The sequence below is a fragment of the Ostrea edulis genome, chromosome 7 (genome assembly GCF_947568905.1).
Source record: "Ostrea edulis chromosome 7, xbOstEdul1.1, whole genome shotgun sequence".
In the NCBI taxonomy this organism is placed as follows: Eukaryota; Metazoa; Mollusca; class Bivalvia; order Ostreida; family Ostreidae; genus Ostrea; species Ostrea edulis.
This window is the reverse complement of record NC_079170.1, coordinates 8,751,563-8,770,836: the sequence shown is the minus strand read 5'-3', so window position 1 is coordinate 8,770,836 and position 19,274 is coordinate 8,751,563. Positions and strand designations below refer to the sequence as shown.

Here is a 19,274-nt window from a genome sequence, read left to right as displayed (position 1 = left end):
TGTACCTGTATGTATATATATAGACATCTATATATATAATATATATATTTTTTTCCCTATGTGTATTTCTGACTGTTTTGCATTAGGATACACGGTGGTACTCACATATAATGCAAATAAGTATTATCATGTTCAAATGTCTCATGTATGAACATTGCTCATACTAATAGTGCATATTTTACTCTTGTTTTGTTTTGTTTTTCTTTTTATCGTCATTGCACATTGAAATGTTAACAATCATGTATGCTGTATGCCCGAGAGGGCCCTAATTTGGAAATAAATCATAATTATTCTATTCTATTCTATTGTATAATTCATTAAAAACTATCATTAGAATTAAATATGGAAATCTTCCAAGAATCAGCTGTTCTATAATGATTTTTATAGTGGTATTCAAGAATTTCAAAGTTCTTAAAATCAATATTCTATGATATATCAATTTTATATAAAATTGAATCGTATATAACTCTAAAGATAGTTGAAAATATAAAAAGAAAATTATAATACAGTCTTTAAAATTTAGAAATCAGATATGATTTTGAAGCAGCGCAAATACAGCTTTTTCATAGTCCGAGAAACTCCAAAAGTCTGCATTTATATAGGGCCTATAAAGTTCTATTTTAAGTGTTTTACTGATTTAAACATGATAAATGTCCAATATTGCCAACCCACTGCTAAACATTATATTTTATAATAACAAATTCGAGCCCTATTAATGATTAAAGAAATATGAATTGTATCCCATATCATGTTACCATTACAAAGGCATGGCCATGGATAAACAAAAAATTGAGATTATAGGCCTATGGCATCGATATTATCTCGGATATGCAAGCTCTGTGCGTTCACACTAAATCGAATGACTGCTGTTACCTATTCAGAATACGAACATCACTTACCTAATTCTATTGGCTATCAAATTCACAGTTCATATTCGGAAACTTGACCTAATGAATCTGAGGAGTTTCCTTCAATAGTCACTATATCACTGCATAACGGTACAGCTATCTCCAATGTAAACTGTCCTACTTTGTACAACTTCCGGTGAAAACGTCATCATTTTGTGTGTAAGTTTATGTTAGACGTCATTCACACTTCCTCTGTTGGCCATTTTCGATCGTACGAGTTTTTTCCAGATTAGAACGGAGTGAGCGCATAGTGACAGGTCTGGTTTATAAGTTAAATGATGTTTCTGTTGTTGAATGATCCATAAATGTGCGTTCTACGAAATATGAACAGCGATATGAGTAGGAAGAAATGTTTAAATGTGTTTCCAACAACGTCAGCTTCATGATCGTGATGCAACTTAACAAGTTCACTGACAGTATGATGATTCCATCTGCTTAGCAATATGGAAAATAGATTTAATGTTATGAACACAAATATTTTTTGAACATTTAAATCTGTAGCTTTGAAGTTTTGGGGGGAAAAAGTCTGTTTCAGATTTCTAGAATATTAAATTTAAAGCTTAGCTTTTCTTTGTGTGTTAAAATGACCGTGATATTTCATTTTTTGCAATGAACCTTATATATGTACATACATGTACTATTGTAGTCCCTGAATTTTGTTAAAATTGTGTTAAAACTTTTCGACATAGCTGCAATATCACGTGGTAAAGCATACCATGCACCCTGACCAAGGCAGCCTATTTTTATTTTCAACCAAACATAGTATTAAAGATTTTTATGAAACCAATTCCCTCTGTAGGTGTTATTTATCAACTGATCTCTGACACTAACACCTGATGTCTGACCCACACAATAGATGTTTTTATATTGAACCTCGTCATGCTGTTTACTTGTTGGGGTTAAAGTCCAACACTGCTCTCAATTGCGCAACAAATGACTGCAAAACTATTTTTGTAATAATGAAACAAAAGTACAGATTTAGATTGTGTGCAGGTTTTTCTAATTTTGTAAACTGTATAAAACCATACTTTTGACTTTGTGTTTATTAGTATTGATGTTGGTAGTGAATGTCCACATATACATGTATGTATTACTATTGCACACATAAATTTAAGTGCTCCTGAAAATTTGAAATCAATTTACAAGTGATTACAACTGATTCTTCTTTGGGAATTATAGTTTAGTAAACAGTTTTTCAAATAAACTTCAATTCTGATAGACATCTTTAAACTGCATGTGAGGTACACATATATTAATCAGTAATTTGTGTATTAAAATCAAAATAACGTTCCTTCTTCTTATCTTTCAGGGTGAAGAGTTTGTTTTCTACCAAGGAACTACATATTTGTGATCTAATCATTAGAGGGATATAAACTCTGTATAAAAAATGGCTAGCACCAGCCATTCAGATAATATTGATGTGTATTCTATAACAGAGAGCCCAATTATTGAACAGCCCAAATCTGTAGATCAAATTACTTTAGACAGTGACTTTTCTGAAGGGGAGGATGATCTTACTTTATCTCAGAAGGATGCTTCACGGAAATCAGAATCAGGAAAACTCTTGTTTACGAAGAGATTTGTAAGTTTGACTCTTTTCACAGTTCTTGCATAGTGATACATTGATTTGGGTATTCCAATATTTCTTCTATTATAATAGTCAGGGCTGTCACTTTTTGGTACAGGGTGCGGGTCCCATTAGATTGGGGGAAATTATCGATGTTTTGGGTCAAATTGGGAAATTTTACTTTTTAGGCCTGGTCAAAAATGCGCAAGAAGTTATGTAAAAATGAAAGTAACACGATTTAATTTTTTTTATATATACACACAATGTAAGTTTGTGATATTGGGAATTTCTAGATAAGTAAATTGGTTTTTTTTGCCCAATTGGGAAGGGTTCGTTTTATATCGGACCCAATTTAAAGAGAAAGACGGCCCTGATAGTATCTATGTGAACCTGTACTTGATTTACTCCCCGTGTAATGGGACCTTTTTTCAATAGTTACTGGTTGTATATATGTTTGTATTTTACATATGTCACTGTATGTATACTAGGGCTGTGCGTTGCACTGAAAATTTAGGTGCACCGTGATTCATACTATTCGATTTGATGCTACGATTACAAATTTCGGTTTGGTTTAGATTTTACATGCATCAAAAACAACAAATATGGCGTTCGAGTGATGTGCAGAACCAATCCCTATGCAGAGTTGTTTTTTGTTACTCTCTCGGACACATTGAGTCGATGATAGAGAGTCGTGCAAAACATGTGGGTTTTTATGCAATAGAGATTTAAATCCCTACTGTGGTGAAATTTAGCATTTTCACCACTCAGATACCAACAGGATATGGTCTGCCAGATTGTTACAGTTTATCTTTACATGACATATAACAATTCTCTCAGTGCAGGGGTGAAATCAACATGTGCATCGTAGATAATGACAGGTTAAATGTTTTGACAGTTAATACAACGAAGAGGTAAATCAATAAAAGACTCTCAATTGATAAAATTGTTGAATTTTGACATATAAATGAAAACAATATCATGTACATTTTAGATTGACTATAAATTTGGTTAATAATAAAAAAAAAATGATCTTGCACATTAATATAACAAATTTTGATGGACTGTCAATGTTTTCTTTTTTTCTATCGAAGTTATATTATGCAGTTCAAATATGAATAGATGTGATGTTACAAATAATGACATATAGTTATATAAATCTTGTATAAAATTAAATTAAGTATGCTACTCATAAAAATTGTGAATATTTGTACTGTCATTAGATAAGTTGGACCTAACATGAACCAAATTGAAAAAACCGAATCATGCTGTTCTGAATCAAAACCGAATCGAATCGACCTAACCCTGAATTGTCCCCGCCCTAGTATACACACAGACTGACACTGGTTAATCATTATGATCATGTTCTAAATTACCTAGATATTTTGAAATTGTATTTTACTACGCTTTTTATAATTCAGTAATGAAATGTTAATCTATATTTTGGTCATTGCACAAACATATTTGTTGAAAGTATCTCCACACAAGACTGTGTAGAAAATTTATTTGATTGATATATTGGAGTAATTTAGTGTCAACACTTCAAAACTGAATAACTCTGAATTTTGAAACCTTGTAGAGAAGAATAAGAGGAAATCCTGATGAAGATGGCGATGATGATGATCTAAAAGTATCTCGCCATTCCAGGGTGGATGATTTCTTATCAGGGACATGCAAAGCTGCCGAACAAGCCGAGGAATTTGTAAAGAAAGTCTGGGCTGCCGGCTGGAGGGTTGTTCACCACCGCTCCCTCCCAGACTGGCTTCAGGACAATGACTTTCTTCACACGGGCCATCGCCCACCAACCAACTCATTTCTTGTTTGTTTCAAATCTATTTTTAGAATTCACACTGAAACTGGAAACATATGGACACATTTATTAGGTGAGTAACTTGCATACAGATAAAAGCTATTCTAGTTGTTTTCTGTATATTTGATTGTTTTCCCACATGCATTTTGATTATAACTGTTGATATTAAAAATTCAAACTTTGCTATGTGGTATGCATACCCTACTAAAGAAACGTACAAACCAGATCTAGTGTAGTGTTAACATGGTTAATGTGTAATGGTAATGCATTTTATTCAGTATATATTTTTAAAATTTTTTTTGGTTAGTTTGTTTAAGGGGTGTAGTTAGCTGCAATAATGTAACCCTCTCTGATTTTTTTTTTTTTTTTTAGGGAGAGGGCTACAACTCCTTAGGATCTCCGTAATGGTGCAAATGCGGGAGTGTATCACTCCCGCAACATTTGTGCTCATTCTAAACATTTCCTGACTTTCTTTACGTAAATAAAATGATATTCTGTTTCTTAGTCAATATATAAATTTACAACCTGCAACTTAAGATTTGTGAGGCTCTATTTTACCATTTTCAACAATTTCGATAAATTCCAATTTCTCGATTCATATTTGTGCGCCATGTTTGATGTACTGAAGTTTCAACTTCCGATTGTCAAGTCATTTGCATATACCATATAAGGTAGTATTTACATCAATGGACAAGTATGGAGGCGAAAGCTATTTCGTCGGTATTGAAAAGGTTTGAATTTAATATCAAGTTAAAAACCGAAGAGCAGAGTGTAAATTCTTTCTGCAACAATATGATTTTCCTTTCTTTGTCGAAGTGGCTCGAGTAACTACATTTTCGTGCTAATTGTCAATGTTTAGGTTTTTCATTAGATCCACCTACGAGATCTCGCGATAACAAGCATGGCGGAGCAGACGAAGAATTTTGCATGCTGTACATTATATTTAATGAAAAACACCTTTATTAGACATGCCCGAGGACAAAGTGGTACTTCTTTTGGTGTAAACAACATTTGGGACTAAAACACAGAGTTTATTATCGGTTATTCATAAAATTATTTTGCACCATTACGGAGATCCTATGGAATTGTAGCCCTATCCCGAAAACGTCAGAATAAAAAAAAAAAAAATTGGATAGGGCTACATTATTGCAGCTAGGGTGTAGTGGACCTTTTTTTCCAAAAATGTTGATGACTAGGGTTGGACACGTACGTGTGTTAACATACGTGGTATCAATACTGAGGACTTTTTTTTTAAGCTCACCTGGGCCAAAATCAAAATTTTTCTGTTGTCTGTCGGCGTTGTAAACTTTTCACATTTTCGACTTCTTCTTAAGAACTGCTGGGCCAATTTCAACAAAATTTGCCACAAAGCATCCTTGGGTGAAGGGCTTTTAAGTTTCTTCAAATGAAGGGCCATGTCCCTTTCAAAGGGAAGATAATCATAAAAATGCAAAACTACGGTGGGGTCATTTAAAAATTTTCTTCTCAAGAACCACTGAGCCAGAAGAGCTGAGATTTACATGAAAGCTTCCTGACATAGTGAAGATTCAAGTTTGTTCAAAACATGGCATCCGGGGGTAGGTTGGGGTCACAATAGGGGATCATAGTTTTATATGGGAATAAATAAAATCTTTAAAAATCTTTTTCTCAAGAACCACTAAGCTAGAAGAGCTGAGATTTACTTGAAAGCTTTTGACATAGTGCAAATTCAAGTTTGTTCAAATCATGGCTCCCGTGGGTAGGTTGGGGTCACAATATGGGATCATAGTTTTATATGGGAATAAATAAAATCTTTAAAAATCTTTTTCACAAGAACCACTAAGTTAGAAGAGCTGAGATATACTTGAAAGCTTTTGACATAGTGCAGAATCAAGTTTGTTCAAATCATGGCCCTCGGGGTAGGTTGGGGTCACAATAAATAAATGATTTATTTATAGGGGATCAAAGTTTTACATAGAAATATATAAGGAAAATCTTTAAAAATCTTCTCAAGAACCACTGAGCCAGAAGAGCTGACATTTACATGAAAGCTTCCTGACTAGGGCTGTCATAGTTCCAAAAATTTTCGGGTGGAAGTGGTTCTAAATTTTTTACTTCGGGTTCAGGTATTTCGGTTCGGGTCTATATAACTATTTTAAAAATCTAATATACTGTTAAAATCAAAAACCTTTATTGTATTTTGTCACAATAATTACTCGGGGACGTGGACTGAGGTTTAGACTCGACATCCATGGTACTAGAAACAGCATTGTCACTTCTACTTGTTTCCATCCATGCTTTCAGTCTTTTGTCATTGACGATGTTGCTCCTGTGGCGTATTTTCAATACGTCCGACATATCTTACATATACTGTCATTATTCACAGTTTTGTCCACAATGCCATCATTTAATAATTGATCAAAATACAGCCACCTTTGAGGATTTTGACGACATAATGATTCTATTTTTGAAACCAAACCCGAACCGAAATACGGAAAAATTGAACCAAACATGACCCGCAGTTCTCAGTTATTTCGGGTAACCGTTACAGCCCTATTGATGACATAGTGCAGATTCAAGTTTGTTCAAATCATGGCCTCCAGGGGTAGGTTGGGGCCACAATAGGGACTAAGGTTTTACATGCAAATATATATATGGAAAGTCTTCAGATATGGGCCAAGGTGAGTGATGTGGCCCATGGGCCTCTTGTTATAAATATTATGTCATTTTGTAACCATGTCCTTCTGTACCGAGATTTGGGTTATTTTACGTCGGATTTGTTCTGAAGTACAAGTGTTTATTGGAAACTGTTTTGGATGTTTTCAGGGATGATAGCGTTTATTGGAATAGCCAGTTATTTCCTAACTAGGCCGTCTGTTGAAGTTCAGTGGCAGGAGAAGGCCGTTTTCTCAGCATTTTTTGCAGGCGCCATTCTTTGTTTGGGATTCTCGTGGATATTTCACACAGTATTTTGTCACAGTGAAAGAATTGGAAAACTCTTCAACAAGTAAGTGTAAAAGAAAATGCATCAATTTAGTTTTCCCTTACATTATCTGTAGAAGATGACTGCATTAAAAATATGCTTTTGAAAATGGGAGCCAAACTTACTAGTGACATTAAATATGAAAAGATTCGAAATCCATCTACACGGAAAATGACAGAAAGTTTTGAACGGAAATCGTTTCATTAACATGGAACCACTCGCAAAGGGTAAATTGTGTTTTTCTACTCTGGATCTTTCTCCTGAAAATGTTTTAAAATCTCGCAGTATAGATTATGATACATGGACGTGCATGTATATACTCTTCATTTACAAACAGTATTAAAAAGTTAGTGCATGAATTTACTTTTCATATTTTTTGTTGTTTATTCTGATATGTATATTCGATTTGAAGAGAGTCATGAAATTATGTGTCGTCTCTAATTTATGATATCATCATTGTTTACAGTGTTTAGATAATAATACGTTCTATAATACATTTCTTATAATGTATCGTTTTCTGTTGAAAATTTTATAATATGAATTTTGTTCTGCCAATTTTCACTTCTTCTCAGTTTTGTTTGAAATTTAAATGTTTTATGGCTTGATTACATCCTATGCAGTTTTAATTTAAAAATTTTGATATGTAGAGAAAATAGCAGAATTTTCTTGGAAATCAGTTAAAATTTCTTGAAATTAAATTGGGTACAGGTACAAATACTTTATTGTAGGTAAACATTAATATTGTAAATGATTAAAGTGATACATAGTGCGTGTTAATTTTGTTGAAGGTTGGACTACTGTGGTATAGCTCTGCTGACGATGGGGTCGTTTGTTCCGTGGTTGTATTACAGCTTCTACTGTCGGATAGCACCCAAAATTGCTTACCTGGTACTCATATTTGTCCTAGGAACGTGTTGTATAGTTGTGTCTCTCTGGGACAAGTTTGCTGAACCAGAATTTAGGGGAATTAGGGCAGGTATGTACATAGAAGACAGTTTAATCATTTGTTTTCATATATTAAATAAATTATTTGAAACAGGAATTGAAATAAAATGTAACAAGAAAATTTATTTGAGACTTACGTACAAGTGCATGTGTTTCATGCAAAAATTTCAATCAGTCTGAAATTTACTTTGTAGTAAGAGATTTGTTGAATATTTCAGGTGTTTTTATTGCCCTGGGTTTAAGTGGGGTGGTGCCTGCCATGCATTATGTAAGCATTGAGGGATTTAACAATGCAATTAACTTCGCTGCCCTGGGATGGCTGTGTCTGATGGCCCTGCTGTATATAGTAGGAGCTCTGATATACGCCTTCAGAATTCCAGAGAGAATCTTTCCAGGAAAGTTTGATATTTGGGTAAGAATGACGAATTCCTTCATTTTTACATAATTTTGCTGTTTTATGAAATGGTGGATTGAGTTTATAAGAGTGCATATCATAAACTACCTCAGATAAAATTAACAGCAGAGAGTGATCTTTGAAATTTAAGTATATTTTACACAATGTTGATAGATTTTTTTAATCCAGTTTCAGAGCCACCAGATCTTTCACATGTTCGTTTTGGCAGCCGCGCTGGTCCACTTTCACGGGATTTCTAAGATAGCCAATTACAGACTGACACTAGGAGAGTGTCTGGACAGTGAATTGGTAGAATCGTAATTCCCTCATTGAAAATGGAATCTTTCACCAAGTTAATGTGTGTTTCCACTACAGAAATGTATAATGTGATATCTATATGACGATATTATCAGTGTCGCCGTCATGTTTTACACACGTATTAGTTGAATATATTTGATTTTTAGTCTTTGACATACAGAGGTTTGTTACTAAACAATTGGCTATTTCAATAACTACATTATTAAGCAGGATTATACATCATTGTGATATTAAGCACATTTAACAACAATTGCCATGCAATATGAAGTACATTTGCTGAATAGCTTTTTCTTGTCAAAATAATATGCAATGAAAAGAAGTTTTGATACATGTATATCTCTGGGTTTTTTTCAAAAGATACAGATTTTACATAATACTGGGTGTTTACTGTGTGTACAGCACATACCAGGAAATGGTGACATTTTAAGTTTCAAGGAAGTTGATATTTACTCTTAATGACAGACTAAATGCAGTAGTTAGATAATATTGACTTGAATATATCAAAGAAATATAGTGACTTTTGGCATCATGTACATTATTTACAAATATTTATTATCATCATCATTAATCGGATTCCATTACAAATTGTGATGTATTTCATGTAGAAATACAGTTTAATTATTGTCACTTTAAAAGTTTTCATTTTATTCTTTTTCAACTTGCAATTGTCCTAAAATGTAGAATTGTTATTTCATTTTTGGTTTATGGAATTTAGTATTTTTGATATGATCAATATTATGAATGTTTTCGATAGAAAACTACACTTGCAGTATGTGGGCTGAAAAGGAAAATCACTAGCATAAATTTTCATTTTTGTTGTGATATTAATTTTATGTTCATGCAGAACAGATAGATCTGTAAGTTTCAGCAAGTTAATTGCATAAATGGAAGGGAAAAGTTGTGTTGTTAAGAGTATAAGACATGATATACCTTATCTCCTGGTGTGATTTATCAATTTGGCCATAATTTTGGAAGTTTTCATTCTGGTTCATGGTGATACGTTTAAAGATTTAAAACAAATGCATGTTGTATTTTACTTTAGAATTCACGTTGAATCTTAATTACTTTCAAAACTAATGATTTAAGTTCTTTGGCACTTAAAAGATTTCTCCTGCCATAGGAAATAACCTTGTCGGTGGTTTTTAATTACTGTCCATATTTCCTCAAAGTATTAAAAATTTGAAAATGACACAAAATCTAGAATTGTTCACAGATTAGATCCCCTTCATGATTTTTAAGTTTTTTCCCCTCCAGGCTGGCCGCAGGGTTTCACATTTATATTTACTTACATTAGGGTATGCTTAAAGAAATTCTTTTTTGTCCACATGTGCTATTTTTGTTCACGTGTGGTTTATAACATGTACTTTTCTTTGACCAGCCCACATGTAAATGGGTCTCCCACGTTCTGGATTGTTTGTTGTTGATGGTATTTTACTACAGAAATGTTTATTAAATCCATGTTGAACTTGTTGAATAAATATAATATACTGACCTTTTCCTTATTATTGGGATCATCAGAGTGTCCGAGTCATTGACCTGAGAACAGGTTTATTACAATGCATTGTAGACTGACCTTCTGTTTTCATTGTAATTGAGATTTGAACCACATGTATGCGGCAAGTCAACCGTGTCTTTATGACAAAATTTGTCGAAACATCGTACCATATTACTTTAACAATACTGTAGATTCCTTATTTTACGCGAGTACTTAATATCGCGAAATGACTTGTTTACGTCAAATCGCGAGAACATTAATTCGTGAGTGCTCTGTTGAGCAAGATTTTTTACATATATTTTAGTATATGAAATTAAAAGCGAGTGACTTTAATTCGCGAGTGATGCTTCTCGCAAAATTACGCGATAATTCCTTGGCTATAATTGGGAATTTACGGTATCATGGACATCATTAAGAGCATTACTTGAGTTACTAGTCTTTTATTGCTACAGTGATGAGAAGAGGAAGATCACGGAGGATTTCTGGGTTCAGAGGTCACAGTGATGGAATATAACATAGTGCATACTAATCTAGAAAGTACTGTGTTAACGGATATCTACTTATTTCCGGTCACAGTAAAGGATTAATATCAAATTGGACGCCATTTTTGAAAATGAATACCAATTTATTTTGCAATCATATACAGTTGAACTTGGTTATCCCGAACATCGATATCTTGAGTACCATGGGTTGGAAGTCCCTACAGCATTTTGTTTAGGTATTTCACCTGCAATAGCTTGAATTTTTTCACAGCACCATGGAGATCGAGATAACAAGGTTTGACTGTGCTTCCATAAGTTCAAATTCACTTAGAGATCTCGCGTATAAAAAAATTTTGATAAAGAATTAGATGGCCTTGTTTGACACTTTGACTTTGAACGGAGATCATCTGTTCAAGGTCACTGAAAATTTATTCCAAGTGAAATCGATAGAAAGCAACAGACCATTCATTCTACTCTATACTGTTTTGACGAATTCCATAATTATGGCTGAGTGCTATGTTCACTGTATTCTCCGGTGCATGCAGGGTGACGACAAGAATGCTGTCGGTTAAACACCAATCATGCATTATATTTTAATAGGGAAATATGTGGTAATGGAATTTCTCTTTTCCTGTTTTTAATTGTTATTGGTTAGGATTTTTAGGTCGCTTGGGTCACTCAGGTGACCTGCTGCAATTGAAAAACGTTCGTTGCTGTGCGTTAACAATTGAACAATTTGAACTTGTTTTTGGTAACTACCATTCCAATTGCTTTCAAATTAGGTATGGAGCATCTTTCAGACAAAGGTGGATTTGTAAATTTCAGGACCACTGCACGCCAGGGGTGCGACCAAAACTGCCAAAAATTAACCAATTTTTAGCTCACCTAAGCTGAAAGATCAAGTGAGCTTTTCTGATCACCTGTTGTCCGTCGTCCGTCTGTAAACGTTTTACATTTTCGACTTCTTCTCCAGAACCACTGGGCCAATTATAACCAAAGTTGGCCAAAAGCATCCTTGGGTGAAGGGATTTCAAGTTTGTTCAAATGAAGGGCCATGCCCCCTTCAAAGGGGAAAAAATCACAAAAATGCAAAAATAGGGTGGGGTCATTTAAAAATCTTCTCAAGAACGACAAGGTCAGAAGAGCTGATATTTACATGAAAGATTCATGTTTGTTAAAATCATGGCCCCCGTGAATAGGATGGGGCCACGATAGGGATCAAAGTTTTACATACAAATATATAGGGGAAATCTTTATAAATCTCAGCAAGAACCACTAAGCCAGAAAAGCAGAGATTTACCTGAAAGCTTCCTGACATAATGCAGATTCAAGTTTGTTAAAATCATGGTCCCTGGGGGTATGATGGGGCCACAATAGGGGATCGAAGTTTTACATACAGATATATAGGATAAATCTTTAAAAAAAAAATTCTCAAGAACCACTGAGCCAAAAAAAGCTGATATTTACATGAAAGCTTTCTAACATAGTACAGATTCATGTTTGTTAAAATCATGGCCCCCGGGGATAGTATGGGGCCGCAATAGGGGGATCAAAGTTTTACATACAAATATATAGGAAAAATCTTTAAAAATCCTCTCAAGAACCACTGAGCCAGAAAAGCTGATATTTACATGAAAGCTTCCTGACATAGTGCAGGTAAAATCATGGCTTCCGGAACAGGTTGTGGCCACAATAGGGATCAAAGTGTTAATAAGCCGATATATATAGGGTAAATCTTTAGATATGAGCCAAGGTGACCCAGGTGAGCGATGTGGCCCATGGGCCTCTTGTTAAAACTCTTCTCTGCAACCGGACAGTTGTAAGGAAAAACCAAATGCATAGTCGCGTAGAGTAGGAAGGCCTGTACTGAAATTACAAATTTCATGATCGGTTCTGACTCCAGGACGGGCAATATTCGGTATATGTATTCAGTATTTATGTGTAAAACATTTAAACAACGTCTTCTTGAATGTTATTTATACTGAATTGAAAGTAAATGTTCAATTCTGCAAGGAAAAATTGTGGGGGGAAAAAATCACATTTCCATAGAATATGGTCTATTGTTTCCTCATCATAATGACTATGCTTGCAATACTTAAAGTCAGTTTTTCTAAGATTGAATAAAAAACAATTTGAAGCTAAGATTCTGTTTATAATTCTGTATCGAAAGCATTGCATTTTGCAATCTTTTGTCACTCTGAAGGGTATTTTTTGGATTATTTTCGATTCACTTCTAATAGCTCACTCCATTTTGATTTACCAGCTGAGATTGAGGTATTTCATTGAGAAAAAAAAAACGTTTTGATTTGTTGCATTTCAACACAATATATCCTTTGATGGTTTGAGGTATCATTAACTTTTTTTTTTATTCCTAGCATTTCAACACTATATTATATTCTTTTGATGGTTTTGTCACATTCGTATTTTTTTCATCCATTCTTTGACAGCATGAATATTGCTATTATATTCTTAATTAGATAAGTTACAGGAGGAATATGTTTTGGTTCCAGCTGACATAGCTTGTAACAACATTGTCTTTGTAAGGCTCATTATTACAACTGTGTTTTAAAAGACCTTGGCATTAATTCCACTTTTGTTAATCGTACTTATACTCCAACTGCCCTTTCGAAAGATGAAATTCTTCGAAACCATGCTTCAATTTTAGAAACATTTAATATACCAGTCCATGGGTCAGATGAATATGAGTTTTCCTACATATACTGGATTCTGAAACTTCATAAAAACCCTTAAAAGCAAATATACATTGCTGGATCCAGTAAATGTTCTACCAAGCCCCTATCTTTCCTCCTCACGAAAATACTAACACCTGTGAAGGAGAAACTCCAAACCTATTGTGCGACTACATATGCCAGAAGTGGCGTAAATCAAATGTGGATTTAAAAAAAATCTTTAATTTTTTTTTTTTAGTAAATTTAAAATCGCAAAACTTTCCCCAAATCAACAATATCAAAACCTATGACTTTTCAACACTCTACAAGACCATTCCTCACGATAAATTAAAGACTATACTTTTTGACATCATAGACAGTTGCTTCTTCAACAAAAATGGAAAACGCAAATAATCTTATCTAGTGATCAGTCATAAAAAAACTTACTTTGTTAAACACCACTCTGATTCCACGCACAAGTACTCTGAAGTTGAAATAAAAATATGCTGGAGTTCGTCATTGACAACATCTTCGTAGTCTTTGGCAACGCTCAGCATCAGGTGTGAATGTCACGGGTCCTCGGAGATGACCTTAAAAACGAATGTCCCGTGTCACAGTAGCTATGTCACGCTAAATAACCTTCACTGCTCAATGGCCGTAAGCGGCAAGCTTAGGCCTAAATTTGAAGCCCTACACCGGTCTTGGTGATGTCTCCATTTGAGAGAAAAATTCTCGAGGGGGCCATTATAAGATAAGATAAAATCAATCAATCAATCGTCGTCTTTGGTGATCTGGTCTCCCAACAGTCTGTTGGAATTCCAATGAGCAGGAGTTATGCTCCTTTGGTAGCTAACCTGTTTTTATATTCTTATGTAGCAGAATTTATTAAAAAACTTCTACATGAGAAAATAAAATCTCTTGTTGTGGCCTTCAATTCGATATTTTGATATATCGACGACGTTTTATCAATTAACAATAGTAATTTTCATTCATATGTCGATTCGTGAACTCAAAATAAAAGACGTTTACTTCTGCTTCATACTTAAGATATTTTATTGAAAGTAGATATTAATGGCAAACTAACAACTCAGCTTTATGATAAACGGGATGATTTCAGCTTCTCCATCACCAACTTTCCATATTTTTGTAGTAATATTCCATTATCACCTGCATGTGGCGTTTATATTTCTCAACTGATTCGATACGCAAGAGCTTGTTCTGCGTATGGTCAGTTTTTAAATCGGGACAGGCTACTGACAAACAAGTTGATGGCGCAGGAGTTTAAACAGTCTCGTTTAAAGTCAGCATTTTTCAAATTCTATGGTCGTTATAACGATCTAGTTTGACATTGGGGCAAATGCTGTGTGAGTTCCATACCAATTGCTAGGCCGTTCTAAGCCCACTTATTTAGACTACGGATAACTCCGTTTACCTGATTAAGATATAAGGCTCACGGCGTGTGTGACCGGTCGACAGGGGATGCTTACTTCTACTTCGCACCTGATCCCACCTCAGGTATATTTAGCGGTCTGAGTTTGCCCAACATTCTATTTTGTATTGCTTATAGGAGTTATGAGATTGATCACTGTTCGTTTTATAAGCCTTTCATTACTAAAAAGTTAACCTTTATATTTAGATTAGTATTACAAAAAAGATTCAAAAGCAAGAGGTGGGCTGTCTTCATTGATTATGTCATTATTCATTTATCATAAAATGGTTTACTAATCCGTCAAAATGAATCATTGGGTTAGAAAATAAAGGTGCATCAGGACCAACATTAGACTTATAACTAAGGTTGTGTAATACAAGAGACCCATAGGCCACATCGCTCACTTGAGCCACCTTGGCCCTGCTGTTGTTCAGGGTCAACTCCAAAGTATAACAAGGGTTTGCCATGAATCGTAAAATTTAAAACAAAAAGTACGTTAAACTCCAAGGCCAAAAACTGAAACATTATTGTGTCACAATGTCTTGTCTTAAAGAATCTATACAAAATATGAAAACCCTAAAATAGTTCCTGATATACTTGATAAGATATGTTTTCTTAAAAGTAGTTCAAAGTCAAAGGACTGATATGAAATGAAAGGTCTTGACATACAAAATTTATATACAAGATATTAGAGACCTACCATAGATAGTTCAGGACATTGAATAGGTAAGCTTTTCATTAAAACTAGGTCAAAATTCTAGCTCAAGGTCATAAGATTACACATCATTAAATCACATGAAAAGTCTTGCCGTAAGAAATGTATACATAGATATTTTATTGAAAGTAGACATTAACGGAAAACTGACAACTCAACTGTATGACAAACGGGATTATTTCAGCTTCTCCATCGGCAACTTCCCATATTTATGTAGCAATATTCCATTATCGCCTGCATATGATGTTTATATCTCTCAACTAATTCGATACGCAAGAACTTGTTCTGCGTATGATCAGTTTTTAAATCGAAGTAAGCTACTGACAGACAAGTTGATGGTACAGGGCTTTCAACAGTCTCGATTGAAGTCAGCATTTCGCAATGTCTATGGTCGTTATAACAATCTAGTTCGTCAATACAACCTCGCATTGGGTCAAATGCTGTCTGACGTGTTTCATACCGATTGTTTGGCCGTTTTTGGCACACTGATTTTGACTAGGGATAACTCCGTTTACCTGATCAGGATATAGGGCTCATGGCGCATGTGACCGGTCGACAGGGGATGTCTACTCCTCCTAGGCACCTGATCCCACCTCTGGTGTGTCCAGGGGTCCGTGTTTGCCCAACTCTCTATTTGTATTGCTTATAGGAGTTATGAGTTGATCACTGTTCGTTATCTTCACCATTCATAAGTATTGCAATAAGATTCAAAACCAAGAAATGAATGTCTTCATTGTTTATATCATTAAGTCGTCTGATGACGCTGTCAAACATTTATTTATTATAAAATGGTTTACTATTCCGCCAATATAAATATTTGGGTTATAAAATAAAGGTGCATCAGTAACAACATCAGACTTGTAACTGAGGTTATGTAACACAAGAGGCCCACAGGCCACATCCCTCACCTAGGCCACCTAGGCCCTGCTGTTGTTCAAAATCAACACCAAAGTATAACACGGTCTTGCCATAAAGAATCTATAAACAAAATATAAAAATCCTTACTAAACAACGTTCAAGAGATATTGAATATGTCAGGTTTTTAAATAAAAAGTACGTTAAACTCCAAGGTCAAACGATCAAACACCACTGTGTAACAATGTCTTGCCATGAGGAATATATACAAAATATGAAAGCCCTACCTAAAATAATTCATGATATACTTAATAGGTTACATTTTCTTAAACTCGGGTTTTCTGTTTCTATGTTAATTTCTCTGTCACTTATCAAGATGAGACATGCTGTGTACCATTTCGTGGGTCTTGCTAGATCATGTTGTAGTTTTGTCAATATCTTTTTAAATTATAGGTTTTTCAAGCTCGTCATTTTTGAGGAAATACAATGTATTATAAAGTGAGTATGTGGTTTGTCCGTCTCACGCCTTCACAGTTTGCAAGCCAAGACCTTTGTAAACAACTTGAAAATGTCCGTATTGCAAGGATTTTGATTCTCAACAATTTCCTGTTTGAAAAATTACAGGTTCTTGAACTTGGTCAATTCTGTGGGAAAATATTTTATACACAGAGCTCTTGTTTGTCTAGAAATACTTCCTGTTGCTGTTCTCTTAAGATAGGACCTTATATGATAAGATGATAGAATACATGATATGCTATATAGAGTGAAAGTATACGTTATTACTTTGTAATCAAACTGCCGCGGTGGGTTAGAGGTAGAGCGTTCGCCCGCATACCGAAGGTCGGGGTTCGAATCCTGCCACGACAGACATAAATCGTAAAACAGGTAGTGACATTTCCATCGCCAAACGCTCGGCATCAGGTGTGAATGTCACGGGTCCTCGGAGATTACCTTTAAGATGGATGTCCCGTGTTACAGTAGGTGTGGCACGCTAAAGAACCCTAACTACTCAATGGTTGTAAACGCCTAGCATATGCTCAAATTTGAAAGCCTTCACCGGTATTGTTGACGTCTCCATTTGAGTGAAATATTTTCGAGAGGAACGTTAAACAAGATACAATCAATCAATAATCGGGTCTAATCGTGACCACTTAGCCCATTGAACTGTTCAGTTTTGCGCCATCATTTATTTAATGTAGGTATGTTTTATGCTTATTAATACAATAACCTTCGGGGTCAGGTCAATCAGTACTTAACAACATAGTGGTGTATGGATTGTAAAATAAATCAATTTTTAAAAATCGTGTGATGGGGACTTACTTAGTTTCATTTTTATTTTATTTATTTATTCATGTTTTCTTGTAGATAAATTTATACATTTTGTGCCGTTGCCTAGAGTTTTCCGAAGAATTAGTCTCTTGCTTTCATTTCAATGTTAAATCAAGTGGTCAATGTTTTAAATATTGATTTTCTAAAATATCTCTAAATTTCTACGATGCTGCCTGCCCTCTTGATACATGTGTAAATCTATAGAGGGGGCGGAACAGCACCCCCCCCCTCCCCCCCCCCATTCCCGATCAAGATTTGAGAATTATGTATACCGTAATGATTTAAGAAAAAATGAGTTACATTTGCGTGGTGAGTAAGGAGGACAGATGTAAATCACAAACATCATGAAATGACTATGTACAAAGTGTCCCTCACATAATATATACCGGTGTTTGATATCTTTCTTTCATAATTACCGGTGATTGATGTAACAATTTTGTTCATACTCGATTGATTGAATATTGTTTTACGTCCCTCTTGAGAATATTTCACTCATATGTAGACGTCACCAATGCGGTGAAGGGCTGCAAAATTTAGACCTATGATCGGCGCTTATGGCCATTGAGCAGGGACTGATCTTTACCGTGCCACACCTGCTGTGACACGGGACCTCGCTTTTTTCGGTCTCATCCGAAGGATCGCCCCATTTAGTCGCCTCTTACGACAAGCAAGGGGGTACTGAGGACCTATTCTACCCGGATCCCCACGGGTGTTCATACTCGATGTTTAACCATAGATTGCAACAGACTATTCAGTACAGCCTGAACCTTCTTACAAGGGTGTAGAAGGTTCAAACAAATACAACACATTTAGTATCTGTAACCTAAAGGTGTGTATGATCAATGAATGAAAGGCAAATATAACGAACAGTGATCAATCTCATAACTCATATAAGCAATACAAAATAGATAGTTGGGCTAACAATATATGTTTATATCTACTAGTGATTCAAACTTCTATATATTTGTATCTCTAATGTAAATATTCTTATTGTATTGCTATTTCATTTTATACCAAAAGAGAGCAACATCTCAGGATTTACGAACTTGTTTCCAATCCTTTTGGTTCTTTTGTCAATAAATTATAATCTATTCAACTATTAGGTTAGGATTCCGCGTATTGATATTTACACTATTATGCCACTAACAAACTTCTGAACAATATAAACCTTGGAGTGATAGAAACTGATGATGATTCAAACTTAAAAGTCTCTTTGGCTAAATCGATGGGGCGCTTGCCAGTCCCTTTTTTATTTGAAAAATATACTTTTTCATTATTTTTACATGCCTCTAAACAACTTGCAAAGCTTCATTGACGAATCCCCCTCTTATAAATTGCTGTTTAGTAAGAGGTATCCGGAAACGTAATATTGAACAGATGAAAAGAATGCACCAAAGAA

At 34.7% G+C, this 19,274-nt stretch overlaps 2 protein-coding genes across 6 annotated transcripts in view; one reads left to right on the top strand and one right to left on the bottom strand.

The window, feature by feature from the left end:
* LOC125655046 (leucine-rich repeat-containing protein 74A-like) overlaps positions 1–1,059 on the bottom strand; it is a 31,792-nt gene extending 30,733 nt beyond the window's left edge. For all 3 annotated transcript variants that reach the window (XM_056143210.1, XM_048885198.2, XM_056143211.1), the window contains exon 1: positions 900–1,059. The gene's annotated coding sequence lies outside the window, so the exon portion shown is untranslated. The remainder of the gene's footprint in view (positions 1–899) is intronic.
* A 1-nt stretch (position 1,060) lies between these two features.
* Positions 1,061–10,393, top strand: LOC125655049 (adiponectin receptor protein-like). Of its 3 annotated transcripts, none has more exons than XM_048885202.2 (7): positions 1,061–1,165; positions 2,218–2,490; positions 4,052–4,355; positions 7,088–7,268; positions 8,033–8,220; positions 8,408–8,601; positions 8,773–10,393. In XM_048885202.2, exons 2-7 carry the CDS (start codon positions 2,296–2,298, stop codon positions 8,902–8,904), a joined length of 1,194 nt encoding a protein of 397 aa, XP_048741159.1. In that variant the 5' UTR covers positions 1,061–1,165; positions 2,218–2,295; the 3' UTR covers positions 8,905–10,393. The 3 variants fall into 3 exon arrangements, with proteins under 3 accessions (XP_048741159.1, XP_048741160.1, XP_048741161.1); XM_048885203.2 differs by having other exon boundaries at positions 1,090–1,324; XM_048885204.2 differs by lacking the exon at positions 1,061–1,165 and adding an exon at positions 1,834–1,991.
* The last annotated feature ends 8,881 nt before the right edge of the window (positions 10,394–19,274 follow it).

Coding starts and splice junctions, on each gene's coding strand:
- LOC125655049 (XM_048885202.2), top strand. CDS start 2,296: ATGGCTAGCACCAGCCATTCAGATAATATTGATGTGTATTCTATAACA. Junction 7,269..8,032: donor ATTGGAAAACTCTTCAACAA/GTAAGTGTAAAA, acceptor ATTTTGTTGAAG/GTTGGACTACTGTGGTATAG. Junction 8,221..8,407: donor ATTTAGGGGAATTAGGGCAG/GTATGTACATAG, acceptor TGAATATTTCAG/GTGTTTTTATTGCCCTGGGT.